Source organism: Typopeltis vanoorti, chromosome 4 (genome assembly GCF_054136105.1).
Source record: "Typopeltis vanoorti isolate ZY-2024b chromosome 4, IOZ_Tvanoo_1.0, whole genome shotgun sequence".
Classification (NCBI taxonomy): Eukaryota; Metazoa; Arthropoda; class Arachnida; order Uropygi; family Thelyphonidae; genus Typopeltis; species Typopeltis vanoorti.
Genome location: NC_143552.1, coordinates 42,892,348 through 42,909,542, shown reverse-complemented (window position 1 = coordinate 42,909,542; position 17,195 = coordinate 42,892,348). Strand labels below are relative to the sequence as shown.

The following is a 17,195-nucleotide window of genomic DNA, read 5'->3' as shown; positions in this document are numbered from 1 at the left end:
CAGTATTGACATTATAAAGACTGTTACTGCTGTTTATACAGATTACCGTAGCTCGGTTCAGAATTCTGACTCTATTCCATTCTGTTGTTTTTCTGGCTGAATTACCGTCCTGTTTAAAATGCAGTCGTTTTCTGTAGCAGATATTTCGAATGTCCTTGAACACACACATAACAGCAGCAACTGTGTGTGTGTGTGTGTGTGTGTGTGTGTGTGTGTGTGTGTGTGTGTGTGTGTGTGTGTGTGTGTGTGTGTGTGTGTGTGTGTGTGTGTGTGTGTGTGTGTGTGTGTGTGTGTGTGTGTGTGTGTGTGTGTGTGTGTGTGTTCGTAGAGCCGAGATATAGACTGATAAAAAGGTTAGAGCATCACATCAATTTTACATACTGTGTAGTATATCTATGTAACAAATTTGCCGATGCTCCCTTAAACTAAAAAACCAGGACACATCTAACCAAAATATCGCACTTTTAATGTAGAATTTTTCGAGCTAGATATTGGCACAGGGAATGATGCATTCCAGTGAGTAGTATTTTTACGCAAAATTCCTTTGAGGTAGACGCATGAATTTGCATTTCATGATGGCTCAACGCGGGACCAAACTCCAAATTTTCTTGTATAATACTGATTTGGTTGTTTCCCATTATATATCGATGATCGTTGAACATGCATCATATCGCTCCGGTTATGTAACCGTATTATGTGAAAGTGATCCCTATTGCATAGCTGCCTGTGCTGCAGTATATATGGGCTCTTGTTTAGCTATGAGCTCTTCCTCAGCTGTATATACGAGGTCTGACACAGAAGACACGAGACTGTGCCTGTATCTCTTTTTATTTAACAAATTGAGAAAATCAACTACGATCTTCTTCAAACTAGTTCCCTTCTGAGTTGACACACAGCTACATAAGATGTTGCCAATATGTTCAAAGCCATTCTGCAGATCATTTTCTGAAAGGCTGTTGAGGATCTCCGTCGTTTTTGCTTTCACATCTTCTGCCGACAAAAAATGGGTTCCTTTGAGCACCGACTTGATCTTTGGGAAGAGGTAGAAGTCGCAGGGATCCAGGTCTGGCGAATAGGGTGGGTGCTCATGCACAATGATGTTGTGATTAGCTAAATACTGCTTCATAGGCAAAGCATTGTGAGCTGGTGCGTTGTCTTGGTGCATAATCCAACCATTTCTCCACAATTCGGGTCGTTTCCTTCTCACGCGTTCGCGCAATTTACTCAAATACTTCAAGGTAATACTGTTGATTTACCGTCTGCCCGCTGGGAACCTACTCTGCCATTACAATACCTTGGATATCGAAGAAAACAATCAATATGGCCTTGAACTTCGAATGACTCATGCATGCTTTTTTTTTTTTTTTTTTGGTCTTCGAGATGTTGCTGACTTCACTGCATTGATTGTCGCTTGCTTTCCGGATCATACGTAAATATCCAAGTTTCATCACAAGTAATTAATTACCGAATTCAACAAATCTGGTTCATCCTTAATGATATGTTGCAAAAGATCCAAACACAGTTCCTTGTGACGTTCTTTTTGTTCATCTGACAACATTTTTGGAACCATTTTTACACAAACCTTTTTCATGTTCAATTCTTCCGTTAAAATGCTTCGAATACTTTCCCTGTCCAAATGAACTTTCTCAGCTACAGCTCGAACACCCAATTTTCTGTCTTTTCGAATCACATCTCGCACTTTTTTAATGTTGTCATCGGTAACTGCTGTGCGTGGGCGGCCTGGGTGATCATCATCTTTCACACTTTCTCTGCCTTCCGAAAATCGTTTGTGCCATTCAAAAACGCGTGCACGAGACATGCACTCTTTACCGTAAGCCCCAGTCAATAATTGAAAAGTTCCCTTCCCAGATTTCTTCAGTTTCACAAGAAACTTGATGTTAACTCACTGTTCACTCTTGCGCTCCAACATTTTCCGACCGAGGGTAAGAAAACGTCTATAATTGAACACGCGTCCATTCGTACTGAGTAAAGCGATGGACCTTTTCTCACGGTGACAGGTTAGAACATGCTCTATAACCATCTCTTTGTCTCTCTTCCCCCCTTTCACTCTCCATTCCCAAGCTATAGGGTTAGTCTCGTTTTTTTTTTTTTTATGTGTGTGTGTCCGATCCTCGTATATATATATACGAGGTCGGACACGGGAATGCCAAACTATCTAGTAACCTTCATAAAAAACTTATATCATGGAAATCAAGCAACAGTAAGAAATTGAAAACTCAGTGTCCCCCTGCTCTTTTTTGAAAATTTGAAAAAGGATCAAGACAAGGATGCATACTCTTACCATTACTATTCAACCTTTACAGAGAAACTATAATGAAAAGATCTCGAAAAGTGGAATGGAGGCATTAAAATAGGTGGCCGAGCAATCACTAACCTACGATACGTAGATAACACAGTGATAATAGCCACTTACAACCATGAATTAAAATCCATCCTAAATCAATTAGAATGGGAAAGCTTAAGCCATGGTTTACAAATAAATCAATATTAAACGAAAATAATGATTTTAAACAATGCAGAAGAAATAGATATAGAAAGAATTGAAATTGTGGACAATTTCAACTTCCTTTGATTGATAATAACTAAAAAAGATGGATGTAAAAAAAGAGATAAGAAGAAGAAGAATAGCACTAGCTAAGAAAGCGATGACTGATTTAACTAAGATCTGGAGAGACAGGCACATCTCCAAAAAGACCAAAATTAAGCTCGTAGAAACCTTAGTTTTTTTCGATCTTTCTCTATGTTTCTGAGTCTTGGACAATGGCAGAAGGAGAATTGAGGCGTTTGAGCTCTGGTGCTGGAGAAGAATGTTAAGAGTATCTTGGACAGAAAAACGAACAAACAAAAGTATCCTAGAACTGAATATCCATACAAGATTGATAAACATAATTGACAAGAGAATTGGGCAATATTTTGGACATATATGTAGAAGGGAAGGCAACTGCCTGGAATCATCCAGGATTAACCGTGTGGGAAAAGAAAGAGAGGGGAAATCTCCCAACAGATGGATTGAACAAATATCAAGAATCACCGGACTTAAACTAGAACAAGCAATAAGAGAAGCACAGGGGAGAAAGAAATGGCGAAGCATCATCAGGAAGATCACGATTTCTGTCATGAGGAGATCCGCTATAAGCCTCAGCGATGAGTCCTATGAATCAGTTTTGGCGATGGAGCAATTAAAAAACATATTTACTGAGTGAGTAAACTAATATATTAGATGATGTTTCATGATTATTCCAAATCAACGGAGGTTATGAGACAAGCATATTATGTTTATCAGTTATGTATGTTCTCCAGACGGAGAAAAACATTGCTTTGAAATCGAAAATCAAACCAGAATCTTTCTAAAAAAGGATACAAGTTGTTTTGCCAACTGATAAATGTAAATGTGAGTTAGTTATTATATATGTATGATGTGATTTGCTTGCCTGCCTTGCTATCCTATCTTAATGGTTAACTGCTCTTACCCCCCCCCCCCCCCTCAGCTGTTACAGAGAGCTGAGCTCATGAGGCATTGGGACAAGAGCTGAGTTTTTGAAGCATTGGGACAAGAGTATAGACAACTGTCATCTCGCGATCCAAAATATTAAATTGTATTGCTGTCTGAAATAGTGTGAGTTCTACTGTTAATTTTTCTGAGTTGTATGATTAAAACTTCGAGTTTCTTGGCAGTCTTTCGAACCAATGACATTAGAATCTAACCTATAACAGCCTTAACTATGGAATGATAATAAATTATTTATTAGAATGTTTAAAGGATTCGAAATGACTTTTACTGCAGCGGTTCCGAACCTATGTTCTGCGGAAATCCCTGGGGATTTTCAAGAGATTCATTTTTGAAAAAAAAAAAAAAATATTATGTTATGAACTGCCTTAATGTACTACCACGGACTGTACAGACCGTTATGGCAACTCGATGTACATTCAGTGTGCATGCCACATATCAGTGTATCTTTATCGTTTACCGCTCGAATGCATTTTCCATCTTTTTATTGTACAGACGGGAGCATACTGAATGTCAAACAGCAACCTTCTTCGCACTAACTAAAAATCAATATTGTTTTTAATTTATTTTAACTGCATATTTAAAAAAATAATAAAGTATAAATATTTTTGGATTTGCGGATTTTTTTTTTTTTTTTTTTTTTTTTTTTGCCTGCGGACGGAATGTGAACAGTTTTTCCAACCACAGGGTACATCTGGTTCGAAAGGCTCCTTGTATGTGCTAAAAGATTCAACGTAGTGCATGCAACAGAACTCTATGCTATCTCAACACTAGAGGAAGAAACTCAGGTGTATGAGAAGGAGGTATTAGAGCCCTTGTATAAACGGAATATGAATTTGGCAGTAGGGACTGATGGGATATCAGTACGAATGCTAAAGAGTGTTCATTTGAACTGGCTCTTCTTTTTATATGGTTGTATAATTTGAGAATCAGCACTGAGAAGATTCCACAGGCGTGAAACTGGAAAGATTGTATGATAATGTGATGGGGAAGATTTTGGAAAAGTAAGAGATCGCATACAGAAATGGGTTGACAGTATATACAAACAAGATATAGTTGTAATGAACAACATTCATGGACTTTCTAAGGGAAAGTCATGGTTGAGTTACTTGCTCACATTTTATAATAATGTGACGGTTGAATTAGACACACCACGTTGAAATGGATAAACCATGATATTTTTACACTTTGCTAAAGTTTTTGACAGGATTCAGCATGGAAGGCTGTTTCATAAGTTGGAGGAGATTAGATTGGATTATAAACTAGCTTTTTAAGAGATATGAATCTACAAGATTTAAAGTGATAAATGGTGCACCCAAGAGATCAGTTCTTATCCATTGTCATTCAGTCTTTACATTTATGACATTGGGAAGGATTCAACAGGAGATATACTAATTGTTCATGATGCAAAGATAGGCAGAGTAATCAGGAACGTAACTGACATGTAACACGTGCAGAGTGATTTGAATAAGCTGGATTGTAGCATGTGAAAATAGCTGTCAGTTCATTGTTAGTAAATGTAGAATTACAGTTTGGTAATACGATATTCAATGGCCTATTATATTGGCGGTATCATGCTAGAGACAAAATTAGCTAGAAACTGACCAGGGTGAGGATCTTGGGTTTTAGTGGAATAGGAAGATGAAGTTCAGGGGCCATAATATAGCAAGAGATTGCGAATACAATTCAGAGGATAATTGCAATTGACTAAAAATGATTTCCTACATTGACATGTAGGAAATCATTTTACCTCTTAGCAAGGCATTGATACGACCTCATTTGGATTGTTGTGCAGATATAGTCTTCATGGGCAAAGAAGAGTGTTAAATAAAGATGATATCAGGACTGTCGGATCTACATTCCACAATCCCGATATGGATGACCAGTATATGGAATTTTTCATTTTATGCAGGGAGAGGACAGGACGAGTGCTTCCACTGAAATTGAAAATGGATGCAGTCAAAAAAGGGATGATAACTAGATTTATTTCTCATAGAGCAGCGCATGACGGAAATGATTTGCCTGTGTTGTTGTTGTTGTTGTTGTTGTTGTTACTGCGGTGTGAATGAATTCAGGAGACGGTATGACGCCTGGTGTGAGTGATGTGTGGACTCTCGATGACTCAATGTAGTAAATGTGAAGTTATGCACATATGTCATCATTCTATTAATTTAGTTCCTCTTGTGTTGTACGTCTAGGAACTCCCTGACTCTACACACACACACACACACACACACACACACACACACACACACACACACACACACACACACACACACACACACACACACACACACACACACACACACACACACACACACACACACACACTACTATATTATGCAAAGTCTTTCATATTAGCCTTTGTGGATGTTGAAAAGCATTTAATGCCAAGAAATTCTAAGCTATTCTATAATCGTTCTTAAAACATGGATTCAAAGAAACACATTGAAACCTTGAAATATATATGCAGTCATCCCAACTGTGTTATTGAATTGCATAAGAAAAGTGAAATTTTCGATAAATAGAGAATAAGACAGAGAGATACAATATTTTCAAAATTCATCTGCTTTAGAGATAATTTTTTTCATGAAACGAATTGAAATAATGGAGCAGTTAAAATTAATGGACCATTAATTTTAACTGCTCCATTCTGATTGCGTTTTGCTGATACAGTTCTCTTGGCAGAAGATGCAAAATTAGCTAGAAACAATATTAAGAGGATTAGCTCAAGTGTCCAATCAAATTGGGTTGAAGCTATACTTAAATATTACAGAAGTAATTAATGACAATTTAGAACCAAAAAACAATTATATTGGAATATGAAGTGAAGAGAGTTTCATCTTCCATCCCTGGAAATCATAAAAATCAAAGAGGGACAGATGAAAGACATAGAAAGAAGGATACAACTAGGTTCGATCGTTTTTGGGAAGATGAAAGAATTCTTTAAAGAGATATTCTTATTATCGGAAGAAACGGAAAGATTTATACCAGCATATCTTACTTGTAATTACATACCACAATAAAATCTGGAATATCACTAAAGATATGGTTTACAGATTAAACGTTATCCTGAGAAGAATAGAAAAGAATATGCTCAGTGTGATTCTTGGAGACAGCTTCCAAGCATCACACTGAGCATCCGTTCCCTTGATAAAATGTCCCGCACACCCAATTCTTAACCTGTTGTGCTGGACATTTTTCAATGCATTATGCATTCAAAATGGAGACAAGTTAGACATATTTCAAGGTACAGCACAAGACGGGCTAAATTAATAAAATGGAGACGTATGGTTGGCAATAAGCTAACAGGAAGAGACTACAAGATGAAATTGTTAGAATTGCTGGAATGCAAGGGATGAGAAAAACTGAAAAGAATGGAATAAAGAAAGATCCAAGTCGGAAAAAAAAATACAGCATTCGGCGATTTTTAAAATGATCAACATTAGATGAATTGCAGCTACATGCACTGTGCAGTTTAAACAGTTGTTGTTTATTGTGCATTTCGATGAACAGGTGATCAAATTAATCTGTTTCGGAAAAATCCCAACTTTTATTACCTTGATTACCTTGATGGATCTGTGATTTCAGCCAGGATTTCTCCATGATTTCAGGTCGTAAAGAGTCCAGCTATTCTTGTCTTGAACCTTTCTTCTCCATTTTCTTCGAACTTTCTTGATTATTGGGTCTTCCCATCTTAAGGCCGGTCTTCCAGATTTCCTTTTAGTATCTCTTGGATACCAATTTGTTACACTGACTGTCCATCTGTTGTCTCTCATTCAGGCGAGATGCACTGGCCATTTACCTTTGCTGTTGTAGATTGCTTTTATTACATATTTGAGTCCAGACTTCCTGATTTCTGTGTGTGTTATGTAGTCTGTTTTATTTATATTGCAAATGTTTCTTTCTATTGCACATTGAGTTGTTATTAAGCTTCGTTCTTCTTTTAAAGTTGTGTTCCATATTTCACTGCCATAAGCTAATGCTGATAGGATGTGACTATTGAAAAGATGGGCTCTTATTTCTATATCTATGCTCTTATTTCTATATCTCCATTTTATTAATTTAGCCCGTCTTGTGCTGTACCTTGAAATATGTCTAACTTATCTCCATTTTGAATGCATAATGCATTGAAAAATGTCCAGCACAACAGGTTAAGAATTGGGTGTGCGGGACATTTTATCAAGGGAACGGATGCTCAGTGTGATGCTTGGAAGCTGTCTCCAAGAATCACACTGAGCATATTCTTTTCTATTCTTCTCAGGATAACGTTTAATCTGTAAACCATATCTTTAGTGATATTCCAGATTTTATTTGGTAATTGTTGATTTCATTTTGTTGAAGGCCATCCAGGCAGCTCTTTTTCTATATTATTTCATTTGATATGTCGTTATTCATTTTTATGGATAGTGATTGTATAATCTTTACAGTATTCGTTTTTCATCCATCTTGTTTTTTCCAGATGTATTTCCAATCCAGTTTTTTGGCAGTTTTGGCTTAGGTCATTCAGCATTGATTCTAAGAGTTCGGTGGAGTGAGATATTAATACCACATCATCGGCGGATAATAGAATATTTAATATTTCACCATCAATGTTCATTTCAGCTTTCGTGTCAGCTTTTCGAATGATGCTGTCCAGATTAGAAATGAAGACATTAGGCGATAAGACATATCCTGACATACGCCTCTACTTAAGTTAATTTTAATCGGGTGATTGAAAAGAGTGATATTTGTTGTGGCTTCTTTGTAAATATCTTTTATCGGCTGGATATATGCTATTTCTACTCCTTGTTCTATTAAAGCATATATATATATCCAGCCCATAATGAAGTAGAGGCGTATGTCAGGATATGTCATCACTTAATCTCTTCACTTCTACTCTGGACAGCATCATTCGAAAAGCTGACACGAAAGCTGAAATGAACATTGATGGTGAAATATTAAATATTCTATTATCCGCCGACGATGTGGTATTAATATCTCACTCCACTGAACTCTTAGAATCAATGCTGAATGATCTAAGCCAAAACTGCCAAAAAACTGGATTGGAAATACATCCAGACAAAACAAGATGGATGAAAAACGAATACTGTAAAGATCATACAATCACTATCCATAAAAATGAATAACGACATATCAAATGCAATAATATAGAAAAATAGCTTCCTGGAAGGCCTTCAACAAAATGAAATCAACAATTACCAAACAAAGCATAGATATAGAAATACTACATTATGTTCAACAGTGTCAAATCTTATAAAAAGAAAACAAAGTGGCATCTGGTATTCTCTGCATCTTTCTATTAGTTGGGTAATAGTTTGAATGTGATCTATTGTCGAACCTTTTTTTGAAGCCGGCCTGTTCTTTGCAGCTATTTTCATTGATGGAGGTTTGTATTCTGTTCACATGACTCTGGTGAATATTTTATAATATTCATCAGATAATAGACAGATGGGTCTGTAATTACTGTTGTCTTCTTTATTACCTTTTTATGCAGAATTATGGTCTTTGGTGTTTTCCATTCAGTAGGTGCTTTCCTTAATTGTATATATCGAGTAAATCTTTCTGCTAGATCTTTAAAGAATACTTGTCTACCCATTTTTAATTCATCAGATTTTATACGGTCAATCCCTGGTGATCGGTCTGTTTTCATTTGATGGATAGCCATTTTTACTTCTTCAGGTAGGACAGATGGTATTTCCAAATTTTCATCTAGTATTGGAGCAGTGACTACTTGTTTAGATGAATAAAGGTTCTCCTAAAACGATTTATTATTTTTTCATTTCACTTCTGTTTGTGTGTCTGTTTCCTTGATTGTCTATGATTGTTTTGATTGTGTATGACCAACTTTTATGAATAGAACTTATGAAAATTTGAACAAGTCTAGCAAATCCACACTGGTTTTAGGTTGCTAGATAAACAGTGTGATGCGTATGTAGGAGGAGGCAACCAAGGTCGAGCAAGAGGAACTTTTAAAGGATTGTCTCAGATAATTTCATATATTTTTTTAAGATGCTAAGATTCCCTGTGTTTATGGACTGAGTAATATTGTACACGCAGCGCATATACAGTATCTTATGGAAGTAGCAGTCGTTTTCTTCCCTGAAACCGGATTTTTTTTTCTCTGTAAATGTTTTCTCTAACAGCAACAAAAATAGCTGGAATGCATCTGAAAATAACAGACATAATATATAGGCCTCATGACTATATTTATTTTATTCGCAGTTCCAGCCAGTCTTCAAAAGTACCATTCTCAATAAAACAACTACAATTATGAATTTCTTTTCTTTTTTTAAACACAAACCTCATAAATTCAAAGGGCTATACGACCCGTCCAGAGCATGCTTGAACAAACATCCATGCTCACGGTGGGACGCGAACCCATAACTTGCTGATTGGAGAACAGATATGTTGTCCGCTCGACTAATTAGGTAGACGTCCGAATAATATTCCAGTAATCCAACAGATTTTATTCTACTTAAGTTTAGTAGAAGACCTGTATTAACTGGAGTGGTAGCATCTGATCGCCAGAAATTTTTTTTATCTTGTAATTGTATCGAAAATTCGCAAGTGGTTCATATATATGAACAGAAAAAACGGTTTCAAATTTTAAAATTTCCAGCCCATTAACGAATTTTTTAGCTAGTTGTGCTAATAGGCACTGTGAAAAATAAATAGTCCTTGTACAAAAATTGGCCGCTAAAAACTTCTACATTCATATATGATAATATCATTGTAAAGAATCATATTTGGAACACAAGATGACTGCAGAGTTGTCAGACATGATATACCCTGCTTGGAAAGAAGTCAGTGGACAGTGAGGAACAAACAACAATTGCCTTACCTTAATATGATTTAGGGTCTCCTGTCTCTGCGATGACTGCAGCAATCCTATAGGGCATACTTTCCACAAGCCCACGATAATCAATGGGAACTTTGGACCATTCTTCCTGTCAGCATGTAATGAGGTACTGGATTCTTTGGGACGGACGTCCCTTGACCTCACCCGACGCTCCAGTTCATCCTACAGATGTTCATTAGGGTTGAGATCAGGGCTCTATTGAGAACAGTCAGTTTGGTGATGTTCATATCCACAAACCACGCGGTTACAGCAGCAGCCTTATGACACAGTGCATCGCTGAAAGAGATAATGTTCAGTTCTGTAGGAACCAGGCCCAGCCCAAGGTATTTTTGCACCCCAAGCGCCGAACCTTTCAGGCGCCTTTTAAAGGTTACAGAGATTTAATATTAAAATGTTCAGATACTCTTCTGAGCTCAATGTTCGTGGCACCACGAACAGAGATCCGAGGCTGAACGAGGAAAAACAGGACCATGCCATCACTGCCACCTCCAAATTTAATAGTTGGGGTTACATACTGGTAAGAGACGTCCACTGTGGGCATCCACAACACATCCATCTTCTCGGTAGAGGTTGTAGCATGATTTGTCGCTCCAAAAAAAAGCTTTCCAAGCTTCCACACTCCACTGTACACGCTGTTTGCACCACTGAAGACGATGCTGCGTGTTGATTCGTGTAATGTGGGGCTTGCATGTTACAGTCTTACCATGGAAACCCATGTTGTGAGCCTCGGTTCTGAACGTTTTTGTGCAAATTCCTGTTTTGGTCAATACCCGGAACTCCTTATTCAATGTGTCAGCCGGCGAATAGCGGTTTTTACATACTATCCTTCGTAGCACCCTACGGGCGCGTTCGTTGAATGTGGTGGGTGGTCCACTACAGGTAACACTTGACTCCCTGCACTTCCATCTCAGTATGCTATCACTGATTGTTGACCCGGTATGACCTAATTTGTCAACAATTTGCCTAACAGAGAGGACTGCAACATGACATTCTATCAAAATTCTTCTTTCAACTCCGTCTGTTCCCTTCTCGCGGCCAGTTCACTCGGGCATCGTTGCACTGACTTCGAAGCATCATATTCCTCCAATTTATACCGACTACAAACACGTGACTCATTATATGGTATGATGCACCTTACCTATGGGGTGTCCGTTAACTTCTTCCCAAGCAGTCTATAGGCACTATGGCTATAGCTGCCTCGTCCGTAATTTCAACGTTGTCAAAACATGCTGCTTTCGTCTGTTGGCACTGGCTAGACATTGCACATGCCTTCCAGGAATGGCAAAGTCGGAGACTAGATGCAAAGCGATTTTCAAGGCATTAGCACTATAAATTGCTGCATGTGCCTTTGAAAATAAAAAGGTGCGAATATTATATTTATTTATCATTCTAAAAGGAACATGGAAATAACTTATTTACTTAAATATAATATATTTGAAAGTGGCCACTTCATTAGGAACAGCATTTAATAACGAGTGGGTTGCCCTTTTGCATTAAGAATGACATGGGTGGAGAATCTCTGTGGCATTGATTCAACTAAATGTCTAAAACGTCCCTCTGGGATGTTTGTTTAAGCTCTCACAGTGGCATCGCCAAATTATTGTAGATTAGATTGTGGCACGTTGCTGCTGCGAACTGCTCGTCCCATTCCTCCCAGAGGTATTGGGTTGAAGTCTAGGGACTGAGCAGGCCACTGAAATAAAGGAAATTCACTGTCATGTTCCTTGAACTACTTTAACACGCTACGCACTTTGTGGAATGGCGCATTGTCTTGCCGGAAGTACCTTTTTACAATTGGTAAACTGCAATCACGACATCGTACATGTGAGCAGATCAAAGACTCTGGAGGAAGGGTATTAAGGAGAGACGTGGATAAGACAGGAGAATATACTTTGAAGGGCTTTTGAATGAAGAAAATGCAAATCACAGAGAAGATTGGGAGCCTTATGAGGGAATGGTGCAGAACATTAGTAGAGTGGAAGTGAAGGAGGCGATAAAGAGGATGAAGAATGGAAAATCGGTTGGCCCTGACAGGATCCCTGTGGAGGCATGGAAGACACTGGGGAAAGAGGGAATTGACCTGCTGTGGAGCCTGTTAATAAAAGTTTGTCAACAGGAAAATATACCCTAGGAATGGAGGGAAAGTACTCTTGTCCCCATCTACAAGAGTAAAGCAGATGCACAAGACTGTAAGAATTACAGAGGAATAAAGTTGATGTCCCACACAATGAAAATCCTAGAGAGGGTTCTTGATGGAAGACTGAGGAAGGAGGTGGAGATTGCAAAGGAGCAATTTGGCTTCATGCCTGGTCGATCGATGACAGATGCTATCTTTGGGTTACGGCGGCAGATGATGGAAAAGTTTCAAAAGAAGCAACGGGAGCTATATCTGGTATTTATTGATCTGGAGAAAGCGTATGATAGAGTGCCAAGGCAAGAAGTCTGAGGGAGAAGAAGGTACCAGAAAAATATGTCAGGCTGGTGCAGGAGATGTACAGAAATGTGAAGACAAGCATTCAGACCTGACTGGGAGAGATAGAAAGTTTTCCAGTGACAGCTGGCTTGCATCAAGGGTCAGCATTAAGTCCGTTCCTGTTTAATATTATGATGGAGGTGCTTACGGAGGAGGTGAGAGAAGACGCACCTTGGACTATGTTGTATGCAGATGACATCGTGCTGTGTGCAGAATCAAGAGAAGAAGCGGCAGCTAAACTGGAAAGTTGGAGGAAAGTACTGGAAGAGAGAGGTATGAAGCTGAACAGAAGTAAGACAGAGTATATGTCGTTCAAAGTGGATGGTAGACAGGTGACAGATCTGGAGCTGGAAGGAAATGTCATCAGGAAAGTCAGTGACTTTAGATACTTAGCTTCAACAATGAAAGACGATGGTGAGGCTGAGAAGGAAGTGGGATGCAGGATGGAGGAACTGGAGAGAGAGAGAGAGAGATAGCTGGAGTGCTATGGGATAAGAGGGTGCCGATCAATCTAAAAGGCAAAACTACAGGACAGTAGTAAGACCAGCTATGACGTATGCTATGGAAACTGTGGCGCTGAGGAAAAATAACATCATCAGGATGAAGGTAGCAGAGATGAGAATGCTTAGGTGGATGTGCGACGTGACCAGAAAGGATTATCTGAGAAATTACTATGTAAGGGGAACGATGAAAGTTACGAACTTAGGAGCAAAGATATAGGAGGCGTGGTTGAGATGGTTTGGTAATGTGATGAGGAGGGAGGAAGAGTATGTGGGAAGAAAGGTCATGCAAATGGATGTGCAGGGGAAGAGGAAGCGTGGGCGGCCAAAGAAGGGATGGAGGGAGATCGTGGAGAAGGACTCGAGGATGAAGAACTTGGATGTGGCTACAGCCTAAGACAGGAGGTTGTGTTGTGGAGGAGACCTACTACAAACAGCGACCCTACTTAAGTGGGACTAGCTGCAGAAGAAGAAGAAGAAGAAACTGCAATCACGAATGGATGAACATCAGCAACAATGTTAAGATAGGTTTACAACAGGTGGTGTTCAACTAGCGTCAGGTAATCTAACGCGTGCAGAAGAAAATATTCTCCACATCATTACTTCCCTGCCACAAGCCTGAGCTATTGCTACTTGGCAACAACAACATGAGGCCATGGCCTCATGTTGTTGTTGCTGCAATATTCTGCTTCTTCCATTAGCATTATATGATACATACCGGGATTCGTCAGACTACGCGACATTTTTCCAGTTGTCAGTTGTCCAGTGTGTGATCACTTGCCCACCGAAGCCGCATCTTTTTGTAGCTGACGCCATTGGATCCCCATTTATGACAGCGTGCGGCGAACTGTGCGCTCCGAGATGGTATTCTGACCACCACTATTATACTGAGTTATGATTTGATTGGTTATGACTATTCTGTCACTGTTCACAATTCCCGCCACGCTTCCCTGACCTTGTGTATCAATGAGCTGTTTCTATCCACAGGACTGCTGTTGGATTGAAGTTGTCTAGGTATTACACCACTCCTGATACATCCCAAACACTCTTGGCATGATCTTGGCATCCCAAAAACTCTTGGCACCAACGATCATATCACGCCTTTTTACCAATTCTGATGCATGAAACACACACACACACACACACACACACACACACACACACACACACACACACACACACACACACACACACATAAAAAAACAACAACAACAAAAAAAATGTCGGATGCCTGTCTGCCTCATTTATATAGCAAACTGCAGCCATGTGACTCAACGTCTTCAGAAGGGATGTATTTTCCTGAATGAGGAGGGGTTCTAATAAAATGGCTACACAGTGCATTCTTAATTAAGTATTTATGGAGATGTTATGCAGTAACAACAACAACAACAACAACAACAACAATATTGTAATAATAATTATTATTATTAAATTCAGCGCGAATTGTGTCACATGACTGATATGTTAAATGCTTATATTATTTATTAAAACACTAAATTATTTAAGCTGCTAAACTCAAGCCTTTGCTAGGACTACGATTACTCAAGGGCCAAAGTCGCTTATGTATCACTTATAAATCACTTGCTGTTTTATTGAAGAATTTAAAAATATTAACTTATTAGTTTGAACCTCAGGCCTGTGTAGTCCTGTGAAAACGGCGTTTGAGAATGAGAATGCTTAGGTGAATGTGCGATATGACCAGAAAGGATCGTCTGAGAAATGACTATGTAAGGGGAACGGTGAAAGTTACGATTATATCCGCAGTGCTGGGAAGATGGAAGTAAGACCGAACTAAGTTCAATTTTAGTCGCCAAATAGAAGAACTTTTGTATTTCTTCGACTGGTTCTCCAGTTAGCCAATTTCTGCCACGGGTAAATGCGTTTCCCTCCCAGAAAGGCAGTTTTTTTTAATCCTACTATGCAAGAAAATCGACTGTCGAACTCAAATTAATTAATCGATTGTTGTACATTTGAAAAAAATATAGATTTAATGACTATAAAACCGAGATAACGTATAAAGATTTTAATGATAAATACTACTAGTTTCGGCATATAGCAGCCTTCTTCAGGTATTTATAAAGGAATACTAATGAACATTGAATTATCTAAACAAACTGGAAATTACAAGTACAAATTGCCTCACATAATCGATACATAAAAACATTGTATTTTTTCAAGTTGTTCCGACTTGAAAAAATACAACGAATACAAAAATCCTGCTGAACCCGGTCCACTTAAACAACAATTAAAATTATAACATCCCAGATAGCCATGCTGCAGTTATTCAGTATTGGCGTTCACGTGAACCTGCACGCACAATTGCAATAAACAATGGCACGACAGTTGGAACAGCTTGAAAAAATACAACGTTTTTATGTATCGATTATGTGAGGCAGTTTGTACCTGTAATTTCCAGTTTGTTTAGATAATTCAATGTTTATTAGTATTCCTTTATAAATACCTGAAGAAGGTTACTATATGCCGAAACTAGTAGTATTTATCATTAAAATCTTTATATGTTATCTCGGTTTTATAGTCATTAAATCTATATTTTTTTCATATATATATATATATATATATATATATATACACCACGAGTTGCCTTGGTCTTGCACTGCCTGTAGGATCAGCTAGACTTGCATCACTTGCAGGTGCAAACTTGACTTGTTTGTCTGTTTGCTTACTTGGGAAATGGAGTAAAACCAGGTTTAAAATTGCTTGGTATTTTTAACATATATATATATATATATATATATGTATGTATGTGTGTGTGTGTGGGTGTGTAGAAAGTTTTTTACCTTGGGTATAATATACGTTCAAGATACCAAGCTATTTTAAATATAAACCTGGTTTTAATTCATTTCTCAAGTAAGCAAACAGACAAGTAAGTCAAATTTGCGCCTGCAAGTAGTGCAAGTCTGGGTGACCCGCACGTGGTGCAAGTCTTAGGCAACTCGTGGTAAAGGTGGAATAAGATCTGATCACTATTCTTAGTATTTACCCTTAATGCAAAGCACATCTCCTTGAGGAGATGTATGATGCTATGTATTAAAGGCAAGGAGCCACTACCCAGACCGGTTTCGAACTTTATTGAGGTCTCATCAGTGGGAGCCAGGCTTAGAAATACCAAGGTTTAACTAATACAGAGCTTATAAGTATTTTACCAAAACAAGTTACCGTAAGGTGCTTTGACCTTATTAAATAAAATCTCAGGATGAGAGATAGATGTAGAAAGTTTTTTACCTTGGGTATAATGTACGTTAAAGATATCAAGCTATTTTAAATATAAACCTGGTTTTAATCCATTTCGAAACCGGTCTGGGTAGTGGCTTCTTACCTTTAATGCATCATACATCTCCTCTGTGCTTTGCATTAAGAGTAAATACTAAGAATAATGATCAGAGATTATTCCATCTTTACCACGAGTTGCCTAAGACTTGCTCCACGTGCGGGTCAACCAGACTTGCACTATTTGCAGGCGCAAACTTGACTTACTTGTCTGTTTGCTTACTTGGGAAATGGATTAAAACCAGGTTTATATTTAAAATAGCTTGGTATCTTTAACACACACACACACACACACACACACACACACACACACACACACACACACACACACACACACACACACACACACACACACACACATATACACTTTCTTTGAGAAATAAGGTATTAGCGGATTTATTTAAACTTCTATAACTGCACATAGAAGTTTCTCCAGGAAATAAAAAGGTCTCCAAAGCGGTTGCTGATTGGGAAAGATGGAACAAATGCTCTGTGTATCTGTATTATGTCACAAAGCAAGTAGTGGGGATTTATATAATCTGT

The 17,195-nt window shown here is 38.3% G+C and overlaps 1 protein-coding gene across 1 annotated transcript; it reads right to left on the bottom strand.

The window, feature by feature from the left end:
• Positions 1–1,447: 1,447 nt before the first annotated feature.
• On the bottom strand, positions 1,448–1,819 carry LOC150107260 (protein GVQW3-like). The gene has a single exon (XM_090391755.1). It carries the CDS (start codon positions 1,817–1,819, stop codon positions 1,448–1,450), a length of 372 nt encoding a protein of 123 aa, XP_090247881.1.
• Positions 1,820–17,195: the final 15,376 nt, after the last annotated feature.